This window comes from Geotrypetes seraphini, chromosome 2 (genome assembly GCF_902459505.1).
Source record: "Geotrypetes seraphini chromosome 2, aGeoSer1.1, whole genome shotgun sequence".
In the NCBI taxonomy this organism is placed as follows: Eukaryota; Metazoa; Chordata; class Amphibia; order Gymnophiona; family Dermophiidae; genus Geotrypetes; species Geotrypetes seraphini.
The window spans coordinates 501,435,191-501,457,908 of NC_047085.1; the positions used below are offsets into that span (position 1 = coordinate 501,435,191).

The 22,718-nt window shown below is 46.4% G+C and overlaps 1 protein-coding gene across 1 annotated transcript; it reads right to left on the reverse strand.

Moving 5' to 3' along the window:
- Nucleotides 1–577: 577 nt before the first annotated feature.
- On the reverse strand, nt 578–22,492 carry LOC117354487 (zinc finger protein 184-like). The gene is made up of 4 exons (XM_033932125.1): nt 22,248–22,492; nt 15,261–15,387; nt 6,930–7,049; nt 578–2,380 (listed from the first exon to the last, which is right to left on the reverse strand). Exons 1-4 carry the CDS (start codon nt 22,269–22,271, stop codon nt 1,032–1,034), a joined length of 1,620 nt encoding a protein of 539 aa, XP_033788016.1. The 5' UTR covers nt 22,272–22,492; the 3' UTR covers nt 578–1,031.
- Nucleotides 22,493–22,718: the final 226 nt, after the last annotated feature.

Sequence of the window (22,718 nt, forward strand, 5' to 3'; positions counted from 1 at the left end):
ACAGGGGCTTATGGGCATGGGTCCTCCTCTCCATGAGTCCCTAACCCATCCTCAAGACGGCTTAAGCCGCCTCTGTACTGGACGACTAGGCTTTCCTGTGTCAGGCTGCCAGGTGATGATGGTCTGGAGGCTGAATTTTAAAGGTACGATTAATATTTTTATGGGGGGGTCAGTGATCACTGGGGTAGTGTGTGGGAGTCTGTTTTATGTGTTTGCAGTGCTTATCTGGTGACTTTAGGTGGTTTTTTGTGACTTAGACCATGTTTTACATGGTCTAAGTCACAACGTCCAAGTTCCGTCGATCGTGGGCTGTATCACTTTTGGTTATGCATGCTGTACGACTAAGTCTAAGCCGGCCTACGTCCCGCCCAACTCCCGCCCTCGATACTCCTCCCGAAACGCCCCGTTTAGCTTTGGTCGTTCAGCGGCACTATGAAGGCCTAGGTCGTTTAGAAATACATTCAAAACCCGTTTTCATTATCGGCACTTGGACATATTTGGGAAATGTTCATCCAAGTGCTGACAGGCCGGTTTTTGGATGTTTTTCTCTTTCGAGCTCCTCCTGGTGTATTTGGTTTAAAAAAAAAAAAAAAGGAATTGGACAAATTCAAGTCCATAAACTGTTATCAAGAGAGATTGGGGGAGGGGGGGGTAAATTGTATGGAATCCTGCTACTTTTGGAGATCCTGCAAGGTACTAGTCACTGGGATTAGCCATTGCTGCAAACAGGATATTGGAATTTATGGATCTTTGGTCTGTTCCAGTACGGCAGTTGCTTTATCCTTAAATTAAAAATATAATGGCTAAATGTACAATAACATTATCAGTTTAAAATAGAGTGAAAATATAGATCGCAAGCATAAAAGGAGTTAAGCATAAGCAAAGGGTAAAAGATATACCAAGTATAACTGTTTCAGTTTGAGGAAGAGTGACAGATGCCCCAGTGGGGTGGTTCGAGGCCCGAATGTACAACATTGGCCTGTGTTTCAATTATCCATCTAATATCTTTGGTTTAAGTTCTCTTTCTTTAGTCATTCCTGGCTAGATTTTTGATCTGCGAGTGTGTTTGTGTGGATCCTTCTATGCCTTTCCAAGTAGCGAAATACAGTGAAGCTCTTATCACACACAATACATGAAAATGGTTTCTCTTCTGTGTGGATACGTTGATGGATTTTTAAATATGAAGACTGACTAAAGCTTTTATTACACTTAACACACGTGAAAGATTTCTCCCCTGTGTGGATTCTTTGATGTGTTTTAAGATTTGTTACCAGAGAGAAGCTTTTATTGCACTCAGGACATGTAAAGGGTTTCTTTCCCGTATGAAGCCATTCGTGGATTTTCAAGGAAGATGACTGATTGAAGCTTTTATTACACTCAGAACACTTAAATGGTTTTTCTCCAGTGTGTATTCGTTGATGGATTTTCAAATATGTCAATCTTTTGAAGTTTTTATTGCACTCAGCACATGTAAAAGTTCTCTGTCTTGGGGTAGGGTCTCTAAATGATTTTCTGTGGCTCCACGAGTGCTTTTTCAGCGGTGAAAACTGAGTAAAATTATTTTTATACTCGGCTGATACAAGCAGCTTCTCTTTGTGTACTTTTTCATGTAAAAATCTTCTCCCATTTTCAAAACATGAAAACGTGCTTTCTCCTGCCTGCATATTCTGGTGTATTGTTTGGTGTTCTACCAAGGACTGCTCGCAAAAGAAACGCTTTTTACATTCAGTACACTGGAAAGGCTTTACTTGAGGTTGCCAGAAATGTTTATCACACTCGGAACATGACACCGGTCTCTCATCGGTGTGGTCTGTCTGGTACATTACGAGACTTTCCTTCTGAAAGATTTTACGACATTCAGCACAAGAGTAGAGTCTCTCGCGGGTGTGGACCGCCTGGTGCTGTACCAAATGTCCATTAGTAGTGAAACCATCTCCGCATTCAGAACACGTAAAAGGCATCTCTCCTGTTCGAATTTTCTCTTCTTTCTGTACGACTCCCTTCTGGCTAAAGGTTTTCTCATAATCTGTACACATAGACGCTTTCTTTCTCACATGCGATCTCTGGTGTAATTTCAGAGTTACGGCATCTTTGAAATAAATTTCACACATCTCACATAAACATCTTTGTTTTGCTGTTTGCTTTGTCTGTCCTGCTCCTATAAGTAGGACATTGCTGGCACTTTGCTCGCAAACATTTTCACCTGAGCTTTCTGTTGAATTTATTTGCTTCTTTTTGGGCATGCGTCCATCTGTACCATTTTTTCCTCTGTCACAACACAAAGAAATATCCTCTTCCTCTAAGATCTTGTTCCCTTTTGTATTCTTCCTGAGCTCCCAGTGATGCACTTGTGTATTCTTATTCTTGGATGCAACAGTTTCTAGATAAGAAGAAAACAGACACATGTTAGGCATAGAATGGCATCCCATACAAATTTAAGGTCTTGATATAACACAATTTTAAAAAATCATTGAGTATAGACAGTCCCCAAGTTAGACGCACGACTTAAGTATGACTCATACTTAAGAATGAGCTTGTGTCTTCATTTGATTTCACTGAGCATTCTTTCCAGTGGCATAGACTCCTACACTTCTCCTGTAGCAGATTCAGGAATGATGCATGGCCGCATTAACAACAGTGTGTGGTTGTGCAGGCTGTACCTTAGAGGAAACAGTGGTAGGGCCAGTCGGCCCTTTTGTCAGCTGGGAGCAGAGGTAAGCAGCAAGAATCTTAAAAATCTACAAGTTCCGAGTTGCATACAATTCCGACTCGAGAACAGCTTTTGTGACAAATCTAGCTCTCTTCCTAGTTTTGGCACAGGATTTAGGGAAGAAGAGCAGGAGACCCTGAGGCAGGAGAGTTGTCCAGGTGGGCTCCACGGTTTACTGAAAGCGCTGACTTCACTCGGGCTAGCTCAGGGGGTTAAGAAACTACAGCTCCCAGAAGGCCAGCCTCAGCACAGGAAGTTGTCACTGAGGCAAGCTCAGCTGCAGAAAGTTTTCTCTCCCTTCCCCCCTCTTCAGAGCAGGGAGGGGCGAGTTGATTGGGGTTAAAAGTGAGCAGCTGAGACAGAGTGGGTAGCCCGGGAGCCCAGGAGGGCACACTGCTCCTCCACGGAGGTGTGGGGAACTTAGCCCTAATTGTGAAGCTGTCTGAGGTGCTGGAGATTGAAGCAGAGGAACAAGTTCAAAGCTATGAACCCATGGACATTGGAATATCTAGTCTGCCTAGTGAATGCTTGGAGGCAATGGACACAAACTGAGAAAAGGTGGGAAGTGAATGGCTTTGTTTTTTGCTTAAAGGTTTGAGTGAAAAGTGCTTGTATGCCAAACGCTGGGGAGCTTAGCAAAGCTTATCTTCAGAAGCACTGATATAATTGAACTGTGGAATTTCACTATAGCACTTTGTTGGTTCCCTCTCAGCCCAGCTGGAGGTTAATTAAGGAAGATAAAGCTTTGCTGGAACGGCAAGCACAGGGGAGCTTCTTTTAAGGAGGGGTCCTTATCTGCAGACACTCCGTGGCAGTGCTGCAACGTTAGCTGTTTTCTTTTTGACTTTTTTTTTGTAAAAGCTTTATTTTGCCTGGACTGCAGGAGTAGTTTTGGGGGTTTTTTCTGCCTTTGCATGGAGAAGGAATTTTGCTGAGGCCATCCTTGACACACAAAAGGCTGGTGAAGAGGACTATGTTACAAAGACTAGAGTCCAGCCTAAAGGGTTTATTTTGAGTTTATCTGCTGGACATGAGAGTCAGGCTGGTATGCATAAAACCAGAGTGTTCAACTTAACCTAAAGTTTTATGTTTTCTACAACCTGTGTGAGAATTGTTGCAAGATGCTATGAATAACTGTACAAAATAATCCGGAAACATAAGAATAAAACTCAACTTTATTATTCTGCTAATCTTGTGTGAATTTCTTTTCCCTTGCCTGGTTTCTGTAATGACACAGAACCTGTTATTGTACCTTAGGCATGCGCCTAAGAAGGCCTGAAGGATACCCTGGTCAAAGGGTACACGTTTGGACAATTACAGTCACGGGGTCCACAGCTTGCTGCTGTGAACAGGAGCTTGTGGGGTGTGACACTTTAAAAACCTAACTCGTTCTTAACCTGCCTGTATCGCTTTCACATTTTGAAATTAGACATGAAAAGGATTTGTAATCAAAATTCTTCTGATGCATTTGCAAATTAATAAAGAACTAATTAGGCCTTAATTTAGCCTCAGTGACTTTATTTGATTATTGTAGCACTGAGTTGGAATGGTCTCCCTGAGTGATTTTGGGGGCAGAATTCAGTATTTTCCTCTGCTCAGAGATAAGGCAGTGTACTTGTATAAACTTGCTATAATTGTCAGGGCAGGATTTACCAATAGGCCAAGTAAGCACATGCCTAGGGCCCGAAATGGTCAGGGGGGGGCCCGATGAAGGAGGGCATCAACATTGTTTTTTCCAAACTAGAGAGTTACGCGGGGACAGAAATCCCACCCGTCCCCACCCGTCCCCGTGAGGACTCCCACCCGTCCCCACCCGTCCCTGTGAGGAATCCCTCCGTCCCCACCCGTCCCCGCGAGGAATCCCCTCCGTCCCCTACGTCCCCGCGAGGTATCCCCTACGTCCCCGCCCGTCCCTATAAACTACAGAAATAGTTATTTCATTTAATTATGCTACTGAATTAAAGGCTCTGGTAGAAACCCATTTAAAAATAAGCAAAAAGACTTTATTAATTTGGAAATATTAATTGGGAAGAATACATACTTTGTAAACGGATTTCTACCAGAGCCTCTAATGTTTATAAATTTTTATCAACACAACTAATATACTACTTTATCCTTAAGCAAAAAAATAAAAAAAAAAAATAATTTTTTTCCTACCTTTATTGCCTGGTTTCTGCTTTCTTCATGTTATCATTCAATTCCTTCCATCCACTGCCTCTCTTCTCTCTGTGTCTTCCATTTGCTCTGTTACTGTTCCTCTCCCTTTCTCCCCCTCCCAAATTTGTCTGGCACCCATCTTTTTCCCTCCGCTCCCCCCATAATCTGGCACCTCTGCCTTCTTCCCTGCCAGCGTCTTCTTCCCATTCCCTCTTCCCCATTTCCTTTCAGTGTCCTTCTCCCCCACCATCTTCCCCATGTCCTGTCGGGCAGCATCCTTCTCCCCCCTCTGCCTTCCCCATGTCCTTTCAGCGTCCTTCTCCCCCCTCTGTCTTCCCCATGTCCTTTCAGCGTCCTTCTCCCCCCTCTGTCTTCCCCATGTCCTTTCAGCGTCCTTCTCCCCCCTCTGTCTTCCCCATGTCCTTTCAGCGTCCTTCTCCACCCCTGTTTTCCCCATGTCCTTTCAGCGGCCTTCTCCACCCCTTTGTCTTCCCCAGTGCTTTCAGGGTCCTTCCCCCCCCTCCTCCCGTTTACCCCATGTCCTTTCAGCGTTCTTTTCCACCCCTTTGTCTTCCCCAGTGCTTTCAGCGGCCTTCTCCCCCCTTAAGCGTCTTTTCTTCTCCACTCCACCTTTCCTCCCTCCCTGCCTCCACCTTTGTGGCGCTTTTGCACCGGACCGACAACAGAACAGGCCCGGTCGGACAAATCTCCCTGTCCTGTAGCCGCGAATCTAAATTACCTTCTTACAGCAGCTGGAGTAGTGAAGCTGCTGTAAGAGGTAATTTAGATTTGCGGCTACAGGGCAGGGAGATTTGTCGGCTGGGCCTGTTGTCGGCCGATCGGGGGACCTGACCGGCTGTGCACATTCTCTGGGGCGGACCGCCCCCTCCCCCCTCTTTCGTACGCCATTGCCTTCTCCCTACCTGCCCTGCCGCACACAGCCGACTGGAAGTCTTCCTGATGTCAGCGCTGACGTCGGAGGAAGGGAGGGCTTTGCTTAAGCCCTCCCTCCGACGTCAGCGCTGACATCGGGAAGATTTCCGTTCAGCTGTGTGCTGTGATAGGGCAGGTAAGGAGAAGGAGACTACCCTCGCAGCTCGAGTGCACTGCGATCCAACCCCGCAGGAACCCCGCGACCCTCGGAGGCGTCCCCACGGGATCCCCGCAACCCTAGGGGGTGTCCCCACGGGATCCCCGCGACCCTAGGGGGCATCCCCACGGGATCCCCGTGACCCAAAGGGGGAACCCGCAGGATTCCCGTCATCCCCGTTCCCGTGCAGCTCTCTATTCCAAACGGCGATGGGCCCCTCCAGCATCGATTGGCAACGTGGACTAAATAGAGATCGAGTATTGTTAATGATGTATGGTTAGGTGAATGTATTCATCAAGCATCGAATTACTGTTCTTTCCGTAAATTAGTTAAGACCACTCTCTTTGACAAATTTATTACTTAACACTGGGATTCTCTGACTGACTATATTTTATTTTACTATTTGTATTTCTATGGTAATGATTTTACTTTGCTGATTGTCCAGCTCTTATTGTTATTAACCTCCTAGAACTCCTGGTAATGGCGGTATAAAAGAATAAAATTATTATTATTATCCTCCATGTCTTTTTTTGTTTCTTGTAGAAATGTGGAAGATCCATACGAACGTAAGGAAGTTCTTCTTCACCCAGAGAGTGGTAGAAAACTGGAACGCTCTTCTGGAGTCTGTTATAGGGGAAAACACCCTCCAGGGATTCAAGACAAAGTTAGACAAGTTCCTGCTGAACCTGAATGAATGCAGGTAAAGCTAGTCTGTTAGGGCAATGATCTTTGACCTGGGGCCCCTGTATGAGCGGACTGCTGGGCACGATAATTATTTAAAAAAACCAAAATACCCCAGTTTATAATTTGCAAATCAGAGTTTGTGAAATTCCAGCATAAATGATGTTGCACTAATCCATCTTGGTCATAAACAGAGAATGAATAAGTGTGCAGAAGGTATCTCTATCAAACATCCCCCTTCCTGTGCTTAGCTGTTGTTTTTTTATCGGCCGCTCTTATTATTGGACTCACCTGAGCAGCTGCTTTTCCCAGTTTCTCTTTCCTCTGATCCCGGCTCATTCCTAATGTTCAGCTCTTCCCCTTGTTCAATGTGGGATATGATATCAGGGGTGACAGTCACAGAGCTGGTTCCTGGGGGTTAAGAACAATGCATTAAGTTTCCTATAGGCTTTCAAATTTTTTCTGCATAACAATATTCATGAAATGCATGGAACAAATTGTTCAGATCATTGGCTTAACAGCCACAAGTACATCAGTAAAGTTGTACAAACTATTTTTACGAATTGTGATTAGTCATAGAAACAGAGTATGACGGCAGAAAAGGGCCGTTGGCCCAACAAGTCTGCCCACTCGAATAACCCACCCCCCTGAGCACTTCCTCGAAGTGAACCCACGTTTATCCCATTTATTCTTAAAATCGAGCACGTTGTTGGCCTTTACTACCTGAAGTGGAAGATCATTCCAATGATCAACCACCCTTTCGGTGAAAAAATACTTCCTAATGTCCCCATGAAATCTCCCACCCCTGATTTTTAGCGGGTGCCCTCTTGTCGCCGTAGGTCCTGTAAGGAAAAAGATGTCTTCTTGCACCTCAATACGGCCAGTAACGTATTTGAACGTCTCTATCATGTCTCCCCTCTCTCTGCGTTCCTCGAGAGAGTATAGCTGCAACTTACCTAGACGTTCTTCATATGGGAGATCCTTGAGTCCCGAGACCATCCTAGTAGCCAATCTCTGAACCGACTCTATTCTCAGCACATCCTTTCGATAATGTGGCCTCCAAAATTGAACAAAGTATTCCAGATGTGGTCTCACCGTTGACCTGTAAAGCGGCATCACCACTTCGGGCTTACGGCTGACGAAACTTCTCCAGATGCAACCCAGCATCTGTCTAGTCCACTCCCTGCTCGCAAATGAACGGGATCAAGTAACTGACTCATGCCGAGTGAATCAGCGTGACACGCTGATGGCTTGGAATCTTTAATTTAGGCCCAACACGTTTCTCCGGCTCTTTTAAGTGAATAGCTCAGTCGACAGAAGCCTCCGTTAAACTTTGGTGCTACGAGCCTTCATTTACAACTTTCTAATTCAGTTAACTGAGGGCAGGATGCACAAAGCTCTGGCAACCTAGTAGAAATCACCGGGTTGGGAGTGGTTTTCTTTAGCCGGGATATGCTCAGCGCAAATAGCATGCAAATTATATGCACGCCATTTGTGCCGAGTACCCCCAGTGAAAAGGGGAGGAACTGTACCTGGTGCCCGCTAGAGAATGACATGGTGGCAGTTACCTGCGGGCAGCCGCAGGTAACCCGCCGAAATGGTGGGAGAGGAGAAGTTCTCATTGTGGGCACGGGGACAAGGCCATCCACCGCCCCATGAAGCGGTGAATGGCCTTGTCCTCGCAGTTAAGGGAGGGAAGGTGCGCAGTCACCGATCGCGCGCGGCCCCCTCCCTCTGGCTAAATCTATCTCCCTCCCTCCTTCCCCCTTACCTTCATGGTGCTTTCGTAAAAAAACTTACTGAAGCCGGCAAAGCCTGCCTGCCTGCAGTTGCGTGTGTGTGTGGGCGGAAGTTGCATCAGAGGAGAAGCTTCCGCCCACACACACGCGACTGCAGGCAGGCAGGCTTTGCTGGCTTCGGTAAGTTTTTTTACGAAAGCGCCATGAAGGTAAGGGGGAGGGAGGGAGATAGATTTGTCAATAGGGAGGGAGGGGGCCACGCGTGATCGGTGACCGCGCGCCTTCCCTCCCTTAAGTTTCAATTATTTACTAATGCGCTGCGAAAGTAAGGGGGAGGGAGGAAGATTCTCGGGCCGCTGAAGGGCAGTGAGGTGGCGAGAGGGAAGGGTAGATGCTGCGGGGACGGGGCGGTGAAGGAGACGGTGGTCCGGTGATAGGGCAGTGACGGGGACAGATTTTTTCCCCGTGTCATTCTCTAGTGCCCGCGCACAAGAGCTGCGCGGTAGGCACAAGTCTTGTGTGCAGGTCCAGAACAGTTCCTGTGATCGCCGGAATTCTCGAGCAAGTTTATGTATTTCTTTTTGTTCCACATGTGATTTGGATGCAGCCGTTGTGCTCGTTTTATGTGCGAGTCCCGTGCTTGCGGTCAGATTGCAGCTGTTAGGCATGGGACATACATACAATAAGAACAAATAGTTCCAGACCTACCGGAAAATTTAGCATGCTAAGAGGTGGGCATTTCCCTCCTGTGCACTACCAGGAGTGCTCACTTAAAATACCAATTTGCTGCCTGTAATGAATTTGCATAGGGTTCTCGGTGGCTACTACCGCAATTGGTAAAAGCCCCTGAGAACCCTTTTGAGCATTGGAGGTGGAATAAGTAAGACTGGCTATAACCTTTGAGCATCTCCCCCTGAGTCATTTTAACAGGGTCTTCCACCAGGGGCTTCTTCCTGAACCTGCAATCGTGGGCCCTAGGTCCAGCCACTAGGTATCAATCCTTTACTAAACTAAACTAAAGCTTAACTTTATATACCGGGCCATCATTCTGAAAAAGCTCGACTCAGTGTACAGCAATTGGATGAAGGTGAAACAAATTTACAATGATTAAATAAAAACTAGAGAAGGTAACCGCGAAGTTTCAAAGAGATTGCTTTCCAAAATGTTTGGTGAACAGAAGAGTTTTTAGAGATTTACGGAAGGATTGGAACAAGCTCCTCAGAATTAAGGGGAATTCATTCCAAAGTTGAGAAAATTTGAAAGCCAGAGATTGACTGAAGATCTTAACTCCTTTAATTCCTTTTCTAGAAGGAAGGGAGAGTTTGAATTGTTGGTTGCCTCTTGCAAAGGAAAATCTGTAAGCCTTCCATAGTAAGGGAATGAGGGGAATAAAAATGCCATGTAAAATTTTGAAAGAGATGCAAGCACATTTGAATTGATTATGTTTATTAAAATTTGGTACCTCACAGATGCTTACAAGTTCTCTATGGCTAATAATTAAAACATATATTCAATAGAGGTAAGAAAGGAACTCTACGACATATAGGAAATACCCATACAAGATGAGGGGGAAAAAATCCCACTTCGTAAGAAATACGTATCTTCTTCAAGTTCAAGTTTATTGGTTTTTTATACCCTGATCATAAAACAAATATCTGACCGGTTAACAATAAAATTTAGATAGGAAAGAAAGAAGTATTTAAATGTGTTTAGAGAAATTAGTGAGAAAAATGGAAACATTTAAGACGTATGGACAGACCTGACAGTGAGGGTGAGTGGGAAGGTTGGGAGAAAGTTACATAATCTTAGGAGAAATGAGATAGAGGGAAGGGATATAACACAGGGGGCGGGGGTGCCTGGTATGAGTGATATGCTCTTAGGATGATAATTGGATTGAAAAAGAAAACGACAAGTGAACGAGGAAAAGATTAAGAAATGGTATAGGCGTCTTTAAATAGATAAGTTTTAAGAATAGTCTTGAATTTTGGTAATTGGCTTTCATCCCGAAGAATTTGGGGTAGAGAGTTCCATAATGTGGGTGCAGTTATGGCGAAGTTAGTATTCCTGGTGTAAAAGGATTCTTTTAGAGAAGGAATGAAAAGGAGTTTTTGATCAGATGATCTTAGAGAACGAGAAGAACTTTGGGGGATTAAAAGTTTATCAAGAAATAGGGGCAGGTGAGAGTGTTTGATTTTGAAAGTAAGTAGTATGATTTTATAAAGTATCCGATGAGTGACGGGGAGCCAATGAGCCTCTTTAAAAAGAGGAGTGACATGTTCAAACTTGCCGACATTGTAAATGAGTTTAATAGCGGTATTTTGAATAAGTTGAAGCCGTCGAAGTTCTTTTTGGGGGAGTCCATAGAGAAGAGAATTACTATAGTCTAGGTGTGAGATGACTAGGGAATGAATTAGTATGTTAATCGAGTCGGAAGTTAAAATAGGTCTGAGGGAACGAATGATACGTAGTTTGAAGAAACAAGTTTTTACAACGGAGCTGATGTGGTCGTGAAATGTAAGTTCACTATCTAGGAAGACGCCTAATAATTTTATTTTAGTCTCCATACGTAATGGTGTAGATTTGATGTAAATTGTTCCAGGTATTATTTTAGATTTTTTAATGGGGAGAAGAAGGCCGCAAGTTTTGTCGACATTGAGTGAGAGTTTGTTAGAGAAGAGCCAATCGCTTAAGGTAACCAGTTTGGCATTTAGATCGGTAATATCTAAAAGGTTTGAGGTGTTAATCGGGTAAAGCAACTGTATATCGTCAGCGTAGGCGAAAATGGAGAAACCTAGTGATTGTGCGAGGGAAAGAAGAGGGGATAGAAAGATATTGAATAATAGTGGAGATAAGATGGAGCCCTGAGGGACTCCGAAATTTTGAGTTACTGAAGAGAAGATTTGGTTTTTTGCATAAACTTTGGAGTTTCGCTGATGAAAATAGGATATGAACCAATTAAGAGCGTGTCCTGTGATGTTACATTCTGACAGTCTAGATAGTAATAGAGAATGGTCGATGGTATCAAATGCCGCAGATAAGTCGAGAGAGATTAATATGACTGATTTTAAGTGGTCGTGAAAGTAATGTATGGTTGAGATGAGACCTAGTAATGATAGCTCGGTGGAATGTGAAGAGCGGAAGCCTGTCTGATATGGATGAAGGGCATGTGTTTGATCAAAATAATCGGATAGTTGAGTGTGAACAATTTTTTCAGTAACTTTAGAGATTAGAGACAGATTTGCGATTGGACGATAGTTATTAGGTAAAGAGGGATCAGCGTTATATTGTTTGATTTTAGGGAAAACTAGTGCAGTTTTCCATGATGTTGGGACTTGACATTCGGAAAAAGATTTGGAAATCATCTTAATAAATATGCTCATTTTGAGGAATGTCAGACTAGAGAATGACATGGTAACTGTTACCTGTGCCTAGCCACGGGTAATCCGTGGAAAGGAAGAGGAAAATAAACTGGTCGCCACAGGTACGGGGACAAGGTCATTCACCGCTCTGTGGAGCGGTGAATGACCTTGTTTCTGCAGTAAAGTATCTGCCGCGTTGCTTCCCTTCCCACCCCTCCTAGTCAGCAGCCCTACTCTTGATCGTAACACTTGCTCCCTTCTGCCGGCAACAAAAAACAAAACAAAACATCCGGGCACTTCTTCCCCTCGTCTAGCCATCTCCCTCCCTTCCCCTCACCTTCGTGGGCGCTCTTCAGAATTTTCTCTTTCTGAAGTGTCCAGACATGGTAACCATTCTCACAATTCCCACGCGACTGTCCCAAAGCTTCTCCTCCGACACACTTCCTGTTTCTGCCTAGGCGTCTTGAGTCAGAGAAGAAGCTTTAGGGCAGTTGTGCGGGACTTGCGAGAGCTTTGGGGCAGTTGTGCGGGACTTGTGAGAACATTGCGCACCCAGACACCTCAGAAAGAGAAAACTCTGAAGAGTACCCGCGAAGGTTAAGGGAAGGGAGGCAGGTGGCCCGAAGAGGGGAAGAGGTTGAGTGGTGCTGAAGGGAAGTAGAGGGAGAGGGGGAAGAGTAACAAACACTGAAAGGAAGTGAGGAGGGGAGAGAGAGGGAAGAGCAAGAAACTGAATGGAAGTGGGGAGGGGAGAAGATGCTGGTTGGAAGGGGAGAGTGAGAGAGGGAGGGAGCAGACGGTAGAAGAAAGTGGGCAGGAGAGAAAGGAGATCAGACACTGGATGGGATGGGAGAGAGACAGGGGAGCAGATTCTGGATGGGAGAGGAGAGAAAGGGTAGCAGACTCCGGAGAGAAGAGAGAGCACATACTGGATGGAAGGAGGGGATAAAGAAAAAGAGCACATGCTGGATTGGGGGAAAGAGGATAGATTTAGTGAGATACTGGAAGGAGTGAGGGAAAGAGGTGGCAAGCTGTAGGTAGACATAAGGAAAGGGAAATTGAGGACTGGAAAGTAAGTAGTCAAGACGTGGAAAACAAATTGAGAAGGAAGAGCAAAAAATAAAAGGAAGGGAAAGGGAGAGGAGAGAGAGATACCAGAGCATTGGAGGAGGAGGAGACAGATACCAGATCTGAAGGGAAGAAGACAGAGATGCCAGACCATGGGGGGAGGGAAGGGAAGAAGATGGGTGCCAGACCAATGGGGGAAGGAGAGATGGATGGGAGAGGCAAACAGTTTCTGGTAGAGATATAGAAATAGAGTAGATGCCATATGGAAGAGGCAGAGAGAAGGCAGACAGTGGATGGAAGGAAGAGAATGACGAGATCATGAGGAAAGCAGAAACCAGACAACAAAGGTAGAAAAAAAATTTCTATTTCTTTTTTGCTCTAGGATAAAGTAGTATTGTAGCTGTGTTGATAAACGTTTATGAACAAAGCCCTGTCAGCTGAAGATCTCTTCCTCTAGTTCAGCAGCCAGAACTCTGATTTATAAAACAATTGTACAGAATGTTGTTTCTTTTTTATACTTTATTAAAATAAGTTCAGTATAAAACCATTTGAGGCTTGTGCAGATGGAATCAGATGGTTTGCGGGGATGGGACCCGAGCTCGCTGGCACAGGGCCTGAGCTCACAGGGACCAAGTTTGCGAGGACGGGGCAGAGACAGGGATACATTTTTTCCCCATGTCATTCTCTAGATTGCAGCTTATCTTTATATTGACTGCAAAGAGGCACTTTGGACCCCTCCTGAGTCTTATCTGCCCATCCAACATGTTCACCCTTCCCTTCCTAGTAGATTAACCTCATTATTCTCTTGCCTTTCCTTCCCCAAAAGCCTAGCTGCTACTTTTCTCTCTCCACCTATTCCATCTACTCAATCCCCACTCTATTCCTCCTACCAGTCCTAACCCCATATCCTCTCGTTCTTTCCAAAGTGCAATTCTCCGTCACTTCTCCTCTTCAGTGCCCTACACTCCCTCCTAACCAGCAGTAGTAAAGATGTATTTTATACATTATACCCACTATACCTGTGTCCAGCCTTTCCTAGCTTACTGGCCCCGTTCTGCAATTTGAAACACAAAATGTGAGGCGACCCCTAATCTCCACCACCCTGCGTGACATCCATTCTACCTGCTCTTTGACCAATATATATCCTATATGATGTGTATTCTACCCTTTCTAGATTCACTCCATGTGATATCCATTCTCTTTAGAGCCCACAGACACTGCCCTGAACGACATCCATTCTATCAGCTCAACAATCCTGATTGAAAACAGGGTGAAATTCAAGATCTTATTGCCAACGCACATAGTACCGTAGTAAATGACGGCAGATAACGACCTGAATGGTCCATCCAGTCTGCCTATTAGCACAAAAATCATTCATCTCTCAGAACCGCAATATCTAGCGGCCAGACTGCGTTACCATACACCAGCATGTGCACTCAAGCCAAAAATACCCTTCTTCAGAGACATCAAATACCGAAGTGTTGGGACAAGAATGGCTCCAAGGTGAATTAGGAATAAAGAAAATCCTCTTCACAGATTGGTTTAACTAATAAAGCAACATAGAGGAGATAGCTGGCTAGTCCCCATTAGGGACACAACACAGAACACGATACAGGTATTATGTGTGCAAATAAATAGGATTTCATATAAACTTAGTACACAATATTAGTGTTGTATGTGTATATACGTAGGTTGATTGACTATGGTATAAATGGGTATGTAATGAAAACCATCTCAAAAACATGCTAACTCTTGTTTTGTAACATCTTTACAGAAGCTCATGTAAACTGCTGTGAATTGACTCCCCAGTAATTAGTAGTGGTATAGAAGCTTTCAATAAACATATTACTCTCTAGTCAAGTTACATTTGCTGTTTGTGATCTAAGATGTGACTGTTAAGCTCATAAAAACTACATATAAATGTATTAAGTTGGTCCAATAAAAAGTACCCATATCATTATTTTTTTAAACCAAATCACAGTCAGAATCCCTGACATTCAACATTGTCTTGTTTCATAATGACGTAAATCTATTACTGTATTTTTTGTTCCTTAAGGTGCACTTTTTTTCACCCAAAAGTGGGTGGAAATATCAGTGTGTCTTATGCAGCGAAGATACAAATTTTTACCCCCCCCCCCCCCCGGTACCTTTTTAAAACACCCTCCCCCTCCTCCCATCAAACCGGTGAGCTCGCCCACCACCAAATCACGCAGCCTTCCTTCTTCGGAGGGGGACAAGATAGAGAGCCTGGCAGGGAGGGGAGACAGGGTGCAGAATGGGTTTTTTCTTGATTCCTCCTCTAAATCTAGGGTGCGTCTTATGGTCAGGTGCGTCTTATGGAGCATAAAATATGATAATTAAATTAACAGATGATGGCAGAAAAAGAGCTATATAGTCCATTCAGTCTGCCTAACAAGATAAACTCATAGCATATGATATATAAAATTATCTCCTACCCAGCGAGATCAGGATCTCATAATTCTCCTTCATCACATCCTTGTAAAGCTCCTTCTGCCATTTTTCTAAATCCTCCCACTCTTCTTGGGAGAAATAGATGGCGATGTCCTCAAAGGTTACTGAAACCTAAAACACAAATGCTTTCAGCACTTTTGGTATTACATGTAGCAGGAGAGCCCTCGAGGCTGGGGCTTAGCATCAGGGAAAGCGGAAAGTTTTGGGGATTTTATATTTCATGATAATATAAAGAAAAAAAACAAAGGAAATAAGGAGATACCTTTTTTTATTGGACTAACTCAATGGATTTTATGATGAGCTTTCAAAGGTAACCCTTCTTTTTCTACTACCTTTCTGTCTCCTGCCCACCCATTCCTCTTCCTATCCCCAAAATGCTTTCATGTTTTCCTTATATATACTGATATTTGTCAACATTTGCTTTTTTCTGATCTGAAGAAGGGTTACCTTCGAAAGCTCATCATAAAATGCATTGAGTTAGTCCAATAAAAAAGATATTTCCTTTGTTTTATTTCTTTACACTACCTTGGAAAGTGGACTAACGCAGCCACCACACCATTTCACTCATATTTCATGATAAAAATCAATCTTAAAGCTAGGGTTATCAGACATCTGGGAAAACCTGGACATGTTCTCTTTTCCTCCGCAGAGAGAAAGTTTCCGGGTCGCCGAAGGCAGCGTGTTTAGTTCATTCATGCCGCCGACGGCATGAAGAGTTACAGTAGTACTGGATGAGCAAACACAGGATCCTGCAGGGGGGGGGGGGAGGACTCCGGATAGGTGCACCAGCTGCTGTAGGGTTACTAGATGTCCAGTTTCCCCAGAAAAGTGATTGTAAAATTGAAAAGCCACCCTGACTCCCAACAGAGTCCTCAAAAAGAGGACATGTCTGGGGAAACCTGGACATCTGGTAACCTGTCCTCTTTTTTGTCTTCAGGAATATGGTAACCCTAAAGCAGAATTATATTTGTCTATTATATATTATAGTCTATTACACGTTAAAAAGGCATTCATTTTTATTTTTGTAAATGTTATATTTTTATGTGCTATAGCCCACCTCAGATCTATAGAAGCGTGCAATAATTATTACTTCAAGTTAAATTAATATCACCGATAAACTAATTACACACAGAAAAGAACCTCAGACACAAACAAATCGCTCCTTGAGATGCCTGAACTCTCTCCTTTTCTCAGCCCCAGGTCAGCTCAGGGTCTTATTAAGGCCAGCTGCAGCAGTATTTGTACACACTGCACAGGAAAAGGGATCGTGGGAATCCCGCGGCTCCTGCGGGGGTCCCGCAGGAATCCCCCCTAACCCACGGGACTCCCATGGGGACCCCCCTCTGGCCCCTGGAACTCCCACGGGAATGGAAGGCTTTGGAAGCAGGGTTCATCCATATAATATAATGGACACGTCAGCCTTAGTAAAAGAGGGGGTTTATAAGTTAATTATCTGAACAGAAAACAAAAAAAAAGGATTCCACCAAAGACATTCCACAAGGAAAACAGCAGCGCAAAACAAAATAAACTGTGGAATTGATGATCCTGTCAGAAGTAATTGCTGCTTTTTATGGGGACGGGCGGAGATGGAGGTGATTCCTTGCAGGGACGGGTGGGGACGGAGAGGATCATGACGGGGACGGGTGGGGACGGAGAGGATCCTGATGGGAACGGAGAAGATCCTGGCGGGGACAGAGAGGATCCTGACGGGGACAGGTGGGGACAGAGAGGATCCTGATGGGGATGGGTGGGGACGGAGAGGATCCTGATGGGAACGGAGAAGATCCTGGCGGGGATGGAGAGGATCCTGACGGGGACGGAGAGGATCCTGACGGGGACGGGTGGGGACAGAGAGGATCCTGACGGGGATGGGTGGGGACGGAGAGGATCCTGATGGGAACGGAGAAGATCCTGGCGGGGACGGAGAGGATCCTGACGGGGATGGGTGGGGACAGAGAGGATCCTGATGGGAACGGAGAAGATCCTGGCGGGGATGGAGAGGATCCTGACGGGGACGGGTGGGGACAGAGAGGATCCTGATGTGGATGGGTGGGGACGGAGAGGATCCTGATGGGAACGGAGAAGATCCTGGCGGGGATGGAGAGGATCCTGACGGGGACGGGTGGGGACAGAGAGGATCCTGATGTGGATGGGTGGGGACGGAGAGGATCCTGATGGGAACGGAGAAGATCCTGGCGGGGATGGAGAGGATCCTGACGGGGACGGGTGGGGACGGAGAGGATCCTGACGGGGACGGGTGGGGACGGAGAGGATCCTGATGGGAACGGAGAAGATCCTGGCAGGGATGGAGAGGATCCTGACGGAGAGGATCCTGACGGGGACGGGTGGGGACGGAGAGGATCCTGATGGGAACGGAGAAGATCCTGGCGGGGATGGAAAGGATCCTGACGGGGACGGGTGGGGACGGATAGGATCCTGACGGGGATGGGTGGGGACGGAGAGGATCCTGATGGGAATGGAGAAGATCCTGGCGGGGATGGAGAGGATCCTGACGGGGATGGGTGGGGACGGAGAGGATCCTGATGGGAACGGAGAAGATCCTGACGGGGACGGAGAGGATCCTGATGGGGACGGGTGGGGACGGAGAGGATCCTGACGGGGATGGGTGGGGAATGTGAGGATCCTGATGGGAACGGAGAAGATCCTGGCGGGGATGGAGAGGATCCTGACGGGGACGGAGAGGATCCTGACAGGGACGGGTGGGGACGGAGAGGATCCTGACGGGGACGGAGAGGATCCTGATGGGAACGGAGAAGATCCTGGCGGGGATGGAGAGGATCCTGACCGGGACGGAGAGGATCCTGACGGGGATGGGTGGGGACGGAGAGGATCCTGATGGGAACGGAGAAGATCCTGGCGGGGATGGAGAGGATCCTGACCGGGACTGAGAGGATCCTGACGGGGACGGGTGGGGACGGAGAGGATCCTGACGGGGATGGGTGGGGACGGAGAGGATCCTGATGGGAACGGAGAAGATCCTGGCGGGGATGGAGAGGATCCTGACGGGGACAGGTGGGGACGGAGAGGATCCTGACGGGGCACCGAGGGACCAATCTGCAGACCGGATGCACAATCAAGAGAGGTTTGCTGTCTGCCTGGAGCCAAAATACGGGACGTCACCACCAGCCTGGGTAAACTACTTACACCTCATGACCATTTTCCTATGCTTCTTATCCATATAGGTACGAATGACACTGCCAGGAACACCCCGGAGACCATCACCAGAGACTTCGGAGCCTTGGGTGAGAGGCTGAAGCAGACAAGTGCGCAGGTAGTCTTCTCATCAATCCTCCCAGTTAGAGGCAAGGGAAGAGCCAGAGATGAATGCATCCTGAGAACGAACGAATGACTACAAGGATGGTGTCGAGATATGAACTTCAGATTCCTGGATCATAGAGAGGCGCTACAGGGACTACAGGGACCAGACGGACTCCATTTGACCAGCAGAGGTAAGAACATCTTCGGACACCGACTAGCCCGCCTGCTTCGCAGGGCTTTAAACTAGGTAAGTTGGGGGAGGGGACCTACTCATATACTGGTGTGGAAAGGAACTATCCTGATGGGACGAGTCGATACTCTGTTTCCGAAGTAAGGACCCAATTTGCAAACAGTTCTCTAGGAGCCACACAGACTCAGTCAGGAATAGCCTTACAGGGACTCAGCAAACACAAACACAAAGTGTGGAGGGCCATGTATGTTAATGCACACAGTTTAGGCAATAAAATTCTAGAACTGGAAACTGAAATAAGGGATGCCAACCTGGACATAGTGGCAATATCCGAGACTTGGTTCACGGACACACATGGGTGGGATATGGCTATACCTGGGTACAATCTACTTCGTCAGGACAGAGAGGGCAGGTTAGGTGGAGGGGTAGCACTATACATTAAAGAGGACATCAAAACCACCAGGATCACTGATGTCAAGTATACCGGGGAGTCCCTCTGGGTAAACCTGGCAAGAGGTGGCAAAAAATGCCTGTATCTTGATGTGGTATACAGACCTCCAAGACAACCGGAAGACATGGACGCAGAATTAATTGAAGACATAGAGAATATAACTCTACGAGCAGGAGGCTTTTGACCTCCATAAAAGGAGTACATCTCAGACAGATGGTAAAGGAGCCCACTAGGGCCCAGGCGATCCTAGACCTGGTACTCACCAACGGGGAAAGCGTCTCAGAGGTCTCGGCAGGAGATACGCTAGCCTCCAGCGACCATAACATGGTATGGTTCAACCTTGGGAAAGGGTCCCCTAAATCAATTACAAAAACAAAGGTGCTCAAATTCCGGGGCACCGACTTCGCACGCATGGGAGATTTCGTTCATCAGACGCTGCAGGACCAAGCAGAGACCGGCAATGTGGAAACTATGTGGTCGTACCTGAAATCATCCATACACGAAGCAACTAATCGCTACATAAAATCAGTATATAAACGACAAACCCCAATGGTTCACTGAAGAGATCTCGCACCTCATTAAGGAGAAGAAAAAAGCATTTCTTTCCTACAAACGTACACAGAGAAGAGAAACTAAAGTAGAATATAAGACCAGATCTGCAGCAGTTAAAACAGCAGTTAGGGAGGCCAAACTTCGAGTGGAAGAAACTCTGGCAAAAAACATTAAAAAGAGGACAAATCCTTCTTTAGGTATATCAGCGATAGGAAAAGGAACACAGACGGTATAGTACACCTTAGACAACCGGGCGGAAACTACGCGATGGCGGATTCAGAAAAAGCAGAACTACTAAATGAATATTTCTGCTCAGTTTTCACCTGCGAAGCACCGGGACACGGACCACAGTTGATGATAAAACAAGACGTGGATGACCCATTTCAGAATTTTGTGTTCACACCTGGGGACATCTACAACGAACTGGCAAGGCTAAAGGTAAACAAGGCCATGGGACTGGACAATTTACACCCAAGAGTGCTCAGAGAATTGAGAGATGTTCTGGCGGAACCGTTGGCAATGCTCTTCAATCTCTCACTAAGTACGGGGAAAGTTCCGTTAGACTGGAAAACAGCCAACGTCGTTCCTCTACATAAAAAGGGTTGCAAGGCTGAGGCTGCGAACTATAGACCAGTATGCCTCACCTCAATAGTGTGTAAACTCATGGAAACACTAATTAAGTATAAATTAGATACCATCCTGAACGAGGAAGATCTCCGGGATCCCAGCCAACATGGATTCACCAAGGGTAGGTCATGCCAGTCCAATCTAATCAGCTTCTTTGACTGGGTAACAAGAAGACTGGACTCAGGAGAGTCCTTGGACGTCGTGTACCTGGACTTCAGCAAAGCGTTTGACAGCGTCCCACACTGCAGGCTGCTGAACAAGATGAAATCGATGGGATTAGGAGAGACTCTAACTGCATGGGTTAAAGATTGGCTTAGTGGCAGACTTCAGAGGGTGGTGGTTAACGGTACCCTCTCTAAAATGTCGGAGGTGACTAGCGGAGTGCCACAGGGTTCAGTCCTGGGCCCACTCCTCTTCAACATATTCATTGGGGATCTGACTCAAGGGCTTCAAGGCAAAGTAACCTTATTCGCTGATGACGCCAAACTATGCAATATAGTAAACGGCTATAATCTACAGGATGCTATGGAGCAAGACCTGCATACTTTAGAAAGTTGGTCCTTGAACTGGCAGCTGGGCTTCAACGCCAAGAAATGTAAGGTCATGCATCTCGGTAACAGAAATCCTTGCAGAACTTACACCCTGAATGGAGAAACTTTAACCAGGACTACGGCAGAACGAGACTTAGGAGTAATCATCAGTGCTGACATGAAAGCAGCCACTCAAGTGGAGAAGGCTTCATCTAAAGCACGGCAGATGATAGGTTGTATCAAGAGAAGCTTCATCAACAGGAAACCTGAAGTCATGATGCCATTGTACAGAGCCATGGTGAGACCTCATCTGGAATACTGTGTGCAATTCTGGAGGCCACATTACCGTAAGGATGTGCTCAGAATTGAATCGGTTCAGCGGATGGCCACCAGGATGGTCTCGGGGCTAAAGGGTCTCCCGTACGAAGAAAGACTGAGCAAATTGCAGCTCTACACTCTCGAAGAGAGTAGGGAGAGGGGAGACATGATTGAGACATTTAAGTACATCACGGGACGGATCGAGGTGGAAGATGATATCTTTCTTCTCAAGGGACCCTCGACCACAAGTGGACATCCGCTCAAACTCGAGGGAAGTTTCGTGGAGACGCCAGGAAGTACTTCTTCATGGAGAGAGTGATTGAGCATTGGAACAAGCTTCCAGTGCAGGTGGTCGAGGCACGCAGCATCCTAGACTTCAAGAACAAATGGGATACCTATGTGGGATCCCTACGAGGTCATGCTAAGGGATAGGGTCACTAGGACTTGAATGAGCGGGTCAGTAGAGTGACAGTATAATTACAATTATAATTACAATTATACTTTAGGGGGTCAGTAGACTTAAGAGGGTGGGTAAATAGTGTGGGCAGACTTGATGGGCTATAGCCCTTATCTGCTGTCATCTTTCTATGTTTCTATGTTTCTATGACGGGGATGGGTGGGGACGGAGAGGATCCTGATGGGAACGGAGAAGATCCTGGCGGGGATGGAGAGGATCCTGACGGGGACGGAGAGGATCCTGACGGGGATGGGTGGGGACGGAGAGGATCCTGATGGGAACGGAGAAGATCCTGGCGGGGATGGAGAGGATCCTGACGGGGACGGAGAGGATCCTGATGGGGATGGGTGGGGACGGAGAGGATCCTGATGGGAACGGAGAAGATCCTGGCGGGGTTGGAGAGGATCCTGACGGGGATGGAGAGGATCCTGACGGGGACGGAGAGGATCCTGATGGGGATGGGTGGGGACGGAGAGGATCCTGATGGGAACGGAGAAGATCCTGGCGGGGACGGTTGGGATTTCTGTCTCCGCGCATCTCTCTAGTACACAGAGGGCAGTTTCGTACCTGCGCAGAAGCTCCTGCAGGCATTTCCCACTCTGCTCTGCAGGATTCAAAAATGAACCGATAGCCCTTTCTCCAGCTGTTGAAGACGACAGCCCAGAAACAGTCACATGAGTAAAGGCAGAGGCTGCGGCGGATCGAGATTTTCTGGCTTCCAAAACTGCAACTGCTCCTCTCGCTCTTTCTCTGCAGGTTAAAGGACGAGCCCCTTTGTTTCCGCCCGTCTCAATCACGTGTCATCGATGCCCCTGCTTCCTCGACGCAGATTGATGACATCACTCGGAGGCGGGGCTTCACGCTGCGGGGCGTTGCTTTGAGTGGACTGCAGGTTCTGAGTTGCTCGTGGGGAGGTTTAAGTGCGCAAAAAAGGGGACGCTTATGCTTCTCCTCCGCTCTTGTATGATTTCCTATCATTTTTATACTTATTGGTTTTATAGATTCCGAGATCTCTGCTACTAGGTGGGTTGTGCGAGG

Bases quoted from the DNA above. Each gene is read 5' to 3' on its own strand.
- LOC117354487 (XM_033932125.1), bottom strand. From the start codon at position 22,271: ATGCCTGCAGGAGCTTCTGCGCAG. The intron at 7,050-15,260 runs GTAGGAGATAAT...CTTAACCCCCAG, and splicing joins TGAGATCCTGATCTCGCTGG to GAACCAGCTCTGTGACTGTC. The intron at 2,381-6,929 runs GTGAGTCCAATA...CTTCTTATCTAG, and splicing joins TGGGAAAAGCAGCTGCTCAG to AAACTGTTGCATCCAAGAAT.